This window comes from Gavialis gangeticus, unplaced genomic scaffold (genome assembly GCF_001723915.1).
Source record: "Gavialis gangeticus isolate Ggan-Ray unplaced genomic scaffold, GavGan_comp1, whole genome shotgun sequence".
In the NCBI taxonomy this organism is placed as follows: domain Eukaryota; kingdom Metazoa; phylum Chordata; order Crocodylia; family Gavialidae; genus Gavialis; species Gavialis gangeticus.
In genome coordinates this window covers 32,408,827-32,415,845 of record NW_017729008.1, presented here as the reverse complement: position 1 = coordinate 32,415,845, position 7,019 = coordinate 32,408,827, and the positions used below count along the sequence as shown (strand labels likewise).

Here is a 7,019-nt window from a genome sequence, read left to right as displayed (position 1 = left end):
CTCCCACTCTGAGCAGTTCATCTATTTCTACCCTTCACAGCTCCCAGCCTTGGGGCAGTCGCATTTGTATGGGGCTGGAGAGACATGGCGCAGAGGGTACAGGCCCATCTCTGTCCCCAGACGGAGAATGCAAGCAGATGACTATGTCCACTTGTTGTGGCAGCGCAGCCCTGGCTCCTTCCCCAGCCTCTGCCCCGAGGTGCGCATGCCAAGCAAAATGCCTTTGCATGCCGCACTCTGGCGCCCATGCCGGGGGTTGCCTACCCCTGCTCTAGAAGGTGCTTCTGTGGGGACTGGTGTTAGGAAAAATGCAGCCGTATGGTCCCAGCCTCAGAAAGCTTACGGGGGATGACAGAGGGATGCAGGCAGCCCCTGGAAGCAGTGAGGTGGTGCTGATCAGCATGATGGGCCGGGGTCACTGCACATCAGGGGTCTCATGTTGAATTTCCTGTGCTCATCATAGCTGAAGAGATTTGAAATAAGGGAACAAGGTGGCTTTTCAGATATTTAATGGGAGCCCCCCTTTGGTGTGCTGTGCGATAAAGCATGGGAATCTAGTGAGTTGGGCATGGCAGGCTGGCACAGTGAGCCATGTGGAGGTGGGAGTCACCTTCTCTATATTCAGTGGGAGGGGATAGGTGGCGTGAAGACAGGTTGTGAAGCACCTTGAAAGCAAAGACAAGCCGTGTTTGTCTATGGGGAAGAAGTGGAGGGATAAATGAAGAACAGTGGTATGGGTTAAAGAGCTGAGTTCAGGAAGTGATTTTGACAGCAGCGTTTTGGATGCATGTCAGTGGGGGTATCGTCCCAAGGGTGAACGAGTGAAGAATGTACGTGCTAACAGCATTCTCTGTTTTTTCCCTTTTGTACATTTAGTTGACCACGGTCTTGCCCGTTTAGTAGGGGCGTACCATGAGCATGGCCACAAAGCCGCCAAAATTAACCCTTTGTTTGCTGGTCAAGCAGTGATGGATATGGTACCTGAAATTCAAATGCTGTCGGAAGTTCTTCAAGGGCCTTTCAACATCACAGGTGAGTCTGTACTACAGAGCACATCTCCCCAGCATAATGCAGTATCCCCAGTTAGGTCAGGTATCTTCATGGGGCACAGCATTGTGTGGGCAGACCAGCTCCGGTGCCCAGCTCACTTGGGCCATGTTTGAAATCTGTCATATAAAACCATTGAATTTTCTCTTCTCTGCTGCTAAATGAGCATGAGGTAATATAGCAATCTCACCACAACAGACTGATTACCTGCTTTGTCCTGAATGGCATAGCCAGGTGTTAGGTAGCTGTTCAGTGATGTAATGCCAAATGAAAAATAATTTCTCTTGACTGATTTTACACTGTTTACATTATTTTATTCTATCTCTGTGACATCTGCAAAACCTAGGTTATCACGTTTGCTGAAATCACGTAAGTATTCCCTGTAACTGTTCAGATAGCTACCCAGGTTACTCAATGATAATACAGTATTACAGCACATGGTAAGACACAGCAGTGGCTGCGGTACTGGAGTGGAAGTCATGAGATTTGACTTCTGTTCCTAGCTCTGTCCACTAACTTAACGTGGTCTTGAGCAACTCTCAGAACTTCTGCATGTCTTGTCTGTCCATTTGGGAAATTAGCATTGCACAATACAAATAAATGTCAAAGGATCTTGATCATCTCTGAGCCTCGCAATGCTCAGTACGGTACAAACATGAGACATCACAACCCAGTCCCTGCCCTGGAAGAGTTTAGAGTAATATTTCAAACACTGCAAAGGAGAATGAAAAGTACCATCTAAGTTCCAAGTACTAGTAATGGTAATTACAAAGTTTCTTGAGACCTTCGACTTCAAATGAAGAACAGAGGGGCAGGAAGTGAAACTGCTTTCAAACTGCAGTTCCTAGTCAGCAGTGTCCTTCTTTAGAGTGGCTAACCCCCATGTGCCTTCCAATCTCTTTCTGGCCAGGACTTCTGAACATGGGGAAAGAAGAAGCGTCCCTAGAGGATGTGCTGACTTACCTTGATCACATATACTGCGGGCACATTTCTATAGAGACGAGCCAGCTGCCAAGCCCAGAGGAGAGACACTGGTTTGCTAAAAGGTTTGAGGAGCTAAAACAAGAAGCATTTACAACTGAAGAGAAAAAGCATTTGTCCAAGGTGATGTTGGAGTCCCAGGTACGCTGCATGTCTTTATGGCATTGGTTCATAGAGACCTAGTCATGGACTAGAATGTCCATTGTCCAAACACCAGATCAAAAGGGAAAAAAAAAGTCTTTAATCTAAAAAAAAGTTATGGTCTACACACGCATTTACTTCTGATGGCCAAGATATGGGTTTTGTCTGAAGGTTGTAGCACAGAAATGAAATAATTCTAATTGGAGACAACTGCAGAAGGCACAAGAATAGGGATTCTTCAAAGAAACTGCAAGGCTCTGCAGCTATGAGTTGAGTGTTTCAGAGAGTGTTTTTTAGCAGGGGAAAATATTTCTGGCCAGTGACAGACCAAATGGATCTCTTCAACCAGAAGAGGGAATGGCATAGCACAGCATATTTTAAAAAAGAAACCCAGCACGCAGTGCATTTAAGTGATATTCTGCAAAACGTTTGACATTCTAACAATGCCATTAGGGCAACTTGTGAATATTCTGAAAAAAGAGGAAATGCTCCAAAGTTGCTGGCCTGATGTTTTTGTATTAGACTTGCCGGCTGCAGAAACAACTGGGCATTGCCCTCAAAGGAACGTAAGACGTATGTGATGCTGTTACACTGCTCTGTATTTCCTTCCCAGCTTCTGCTTCTGTTTTCAGTCACTCTCTGTCTCCTTGTCATCTTCTAGTCCTAGTCCCTTTCAATAGGGATCATTTTGGGAAAGAGGGAAACCTGCCTTTGTTTAGAGAGGTGAATGTGAGTGAGATCAGGGTTCTGGCAGTGTTGTCCCGAGGAGCTGCCTACGCATCTAGTGCTGGCAGAGTATTTGGCAAAGTCAGTCTTGCCTCGTTCCCTGCAAGGGGCAGTGAAATGCTCCCTGACCGAGTGTGTGGGCTGACTGTACTATGCGACACCAGCCAAATAGTTTTCATATCATAAATTTTTGTGGGTGGTTTTGTTTTGTGGCACTGTCTTTTGTTTTGTTCAGCGTGGATCAAGGGCACAAGAGCAGGTTACATGAAGGTGTCCCTGTCTCCAGCTTTTTGGATAGGTAATGTTAAACCTCACCCATCTCCTTGGCAGGTCATTAGTGCTACCTGGTTTATTTAATTTCATTCATGTCTGTCCCACTGTCAGCCTGTAGGCCACGTGAAGCCCACAAGGGGTTAATATGCCCCCCGCACAGGCATTCACTCAACTGCTACTCCTCCCCTCACCATCATTCTGGCTGCAATAGCAAGTCTCTCAGGTTTCCCACTCCTTTCTCTGGCTGCTGCTTCCTGCCTTTGCCCCAAGGCATGAGGCAGTGGAGAGAGCTGAGGGTGGATCCAGGGCCATGCTTAATGAGGACAATGGGGAGATCAGGGCTGCAACTTGGGGAAGTGGGGATTGCACACACGTGTCCATGCAGCACAGCGGTATAGGAGGCACCCAGTGCAGCAGTGGGTTGGGGGGAGCATCTGCATGGCATGCCCGATGTAGGCCCTACTGGTGCATGTGGCCTTTGGGGTCTAGAAACTGGACAGCCCTGATCTAGTTGACAGCTTCATTGCTTTAGTAGCTGTTGCACAGAGTTGTGTTGCTAACCCAGGGTGAAACCCTGGCTTTGCCGAACTCAGTGAGACAGTGGGAAAGCCCACAGTGACTTCACTAGGACCAGAATTCCACCCAGGATGAAGAAATAAAAGCTTACAGGAAACTGCTCTGTGTGCAATAGCACTGTTGTAACTGTAAGTGGACAGCTGACAGTCAGGGTCTCTGGTTGTTGCTCAATCTACTCTTCTCAGTTACAGTCTTGAATCTATTTTCGATCTCTGTAGCTGTAAACATTACAGGACCTGCTAGCATTTGAAAGGTTCCCCCCAAATGTCCTTGTATACAAAAACAGTTGGAGGGCACTAATTATAAATGAATTTCTTCCACTCTGCCCTACTGCCTTAGCAGTACTGTCTGATCACCCTAGGACCCATATAATAATATATTGCACTTCAATAGCATTTTGGTTCTAATCATCTTTATGGAGTTTTCCAAATGGTAATGAACTTGGCTTCTGAACTTCTCTCTGAAATCTGTTAACACCACTTCAGAGATGATGCAAGTTTCTGAGCTTCTGTGTCTCATCCCCTTGTGCCTGTGCAGTTTGGTGGCAACGTGTGATTCTCAAATTCTAATGTCTTGCACTGTGAGATTAGATCCTGGTTGGTCTCTCGGATTCATTTGCAGTCTTGCAGTCTTGGCCTGCGTGGGGTGGTACAGCTTGTTTTGTTTAAGTGTATAGCCTTGGGACTAAAAAAAAAGGGTCTCTGTCATGACTTGCAGTATGCACTTATCTGAACATAACGTAAGTTAAGTACAGGAGTGTGCAGTACTATCAGCGTTCAAACTGACTAGTTCCCCTCATTTTTCAAGGCTTGTAATCAGGTTCGGGGCTGCTATCAGAAGCCTTGAAAATGAGGAGAACTAGCCAATTTCTGAGCTGTTCCCTTCCTTCATTTTCAAGGCTTGTGATAGGAGCCATGAAACTGATACTTCCTGTTAACATCAGGGTTTCTAATAGCAGGTGCTCCCCTTTCACTCTTTCTGGCACTAATTAATGGAGTAAAAAGGACTGCTGCTACATCCCAACAGATGAACAGATGCTTACACTTAAGCAGTTTATGCACTTACCTGATATTCAGGTAACTGATGTTTGTTATATTCTAAGCTGTGGGGATCAAATTCCAATATGTTGCTGGCCTGATCTGGCCCTCGGGGCTTCTCATTGCAGCTGCCAGAGCTGCTGTATTAGTGTGGGGGTTAATGCCACAGCTGCTCACCACCCCACTGCTGACAGTTGAAAATGAGAAATTTGACAGTGGATAAGAGGGGCTGGCTGAGCTGGCACAGTGGCTCTGGGACCTGGGGTGAGAAGCCCTGTGGGCTGGGTCTAGATGTAAGTCATCCAGCCAGAGAAAAGCCCTGTGGGTTGGATGACCGACCTCCACAGGCCAAAATGTGACAACCCAGATGCAAACAATAGGCAGCAAATTGGGACTGGCTTTCTGTTGCACATATCTGGTATGTGTGGGCATCGAGTACACTGCAGCATTGTAGGGAAGGTGTTGAGGTGAGTTGGGATGTGCTTAGTTTGTCTCTTCTGCATGGAATTGTGTTGCTGTGGCTTTCATTTGTTAGAAAGTGTTTAAAACAATATTGCAATCCAGTAATTGGCTTTTCCTTCTAACAGGAATTTGACCACTTCTTGGCCACCAAGTTTGCCACGGTGAAGCGATATGGGGGTGAAGGAGCTGAGAGTATGATGGGCTTTTTCCATGAGTTGTTCAAGATGTGTGCCTACTGTGGGGTGACGGACGTAGTTCTTGGCATGCCCCATCGCGGAAGGCTTAATCTCCTCACTGGGCTGCTTCAGTTTCCACCAGAGGTAAGGGATGGGTGCTTTCACTGGCAGCAACTTGCTGTTTACTAAGAAAATAATTAAATGTGTGTCTGTCTCCTTGCCAGCCCTTGAGTACAAAGTGATAACCTAATTGCCCACATGAGTGCCTGTTTCTTCCTAATGTTAGCTCTGCAGATCTCCCCATGAAAATGCTCTGCCAACTGTAGCAAAAGGACTCTAAGGCTACGGTTGTAGTTCTCCCAGAATACCTGCAGAGTGAATCAAAACTTCTCCAGATTTGAAACCTAAGTACCAAGCCTGTTTCTGATGCACTGTATAACTGTGCTTGCTTCTGTGCAGCTTATGTTCCGCAAGATGCGTGGGTTAAGCGAGTTCCCAGAGAATTCACCTGCGATTGGAGATGTCCTTTCCCACCTGACATCCTCTGTTGATCTAGACTTTGGGTCACACCACCCTGTGCATGTCACCTTGCTGCCTAACCCTTCCCATCTAGAAGCCATTAACCCGGTGGCTGTTGGCAAGACCCGGGGAAGGCAACAGTCAGTGCTAGATGGAGATTACTCCCCGGACAGCTCTGCCCAGCCTGGAGACAAAGTCATCTGCCTGCAGGTATTTGACTCATGATTTGTTATTGAGTACTACAACATGTTTCTGAACTGGGGTAGGAAAGATAATCTTTGGCCAAAAGAAAGCACAGCAGGATGGCACCTGCTGGTTCAGAGGCATGGACTTTCATAGGCAACAATGTGCTGCCTCATTCTCTTAGCATAAAGAGTTTAAAATAGGAAGAAATGTAAAGGGCTTGGTTAATTAAGCAGGTCCTGACAATCTCCACCCCAGGGTACTGAGGGAATTAGCAGAGGTCATAGTGGGACCCCTGGCATGGCTTTACGAGCACTTGTGGTGCTCTGGCATGGTGCCAGAGGGCTGGAAAAGGGCCAATGTGGTTCCCATTTTCAAAAAGGGAGGAGGGAGGACCCAGAAAACTATAGGCCAGTCAGTCTTATCTCAATCCTCGGTAAGCTTTTTGAGAGAATTATCCTGGCGTATGTCCACGAGGGGCCAGCGGGGGAGGTCATGCTTAGAGGCAATCAACACGGGTTCATTAGAGGCAGGTCCTGTCAGACCAAGTGGCCTTCTACAACCAGGACACAAAATCCTTAGACGCAGGTGTCACAGTTGATGTAGTCTTTCTGGACTTTAGGAAGGCCTTTGACAGTGTCTCTCACCCTTGTTCTCATTAAAAAACTGGGGGATTGTGGTGTCGACACCCACACAGTGAAATGGGTCACCAACTGGCTGGAGGGCCGCACGCAGAGAGTGGTGGTGGACGGGTCATTTTTGACCTGGAGGGATGTGGGCAGTGGGGTTCTGCAGGGCTTGGTTCTCGGGCCTGCACTGTTCAACATCTTCATCAGCAACTGGGACGAGGGGGTAAAAAGCACCCTGTTCAAATTTGCTGATGACACTTAGGTGTGGG

At 47.2% G+C, this 7,019-nt stretch overlaps 1 protein-coding gene across 1 annotated transcript in view; it reads left to right on the top strand.

Annotated features, from left to right (window-relative positions):
- Positions 1 to 800: 800 nt before the first annotated feature.
- DHTKD1 (dehydrogenase E1 and transketolase domain containing 1) overlaps positions 801 to 7,019 on the top strand; it is a 32,766-nt gene continuing 26,547 nt past the window's right edge. Inside the window, exons 1-4 of the mRNA XM_019509564.1 lie at positions 801 to 1,032; positions 1,958 to 2,169; positions 5,369 to 5,563; positions 5,879 to 6,148. Coding sequence (XP_019365109.1) covers positions 969 to 1,032; positions 1,958 to 2,169; positions 5,369 to 5,563; positions 5,879 to 6,148 — 741 coding nt within the window. The 5' untranslated portion in view covers positions 801 to 968. The remainder of the gene's footprint in view (positions 1,033 to 1,957; positions 2,170 to 5,368; positions 5,564 to 5,878; positions 6,149 to 7,019) is intronic.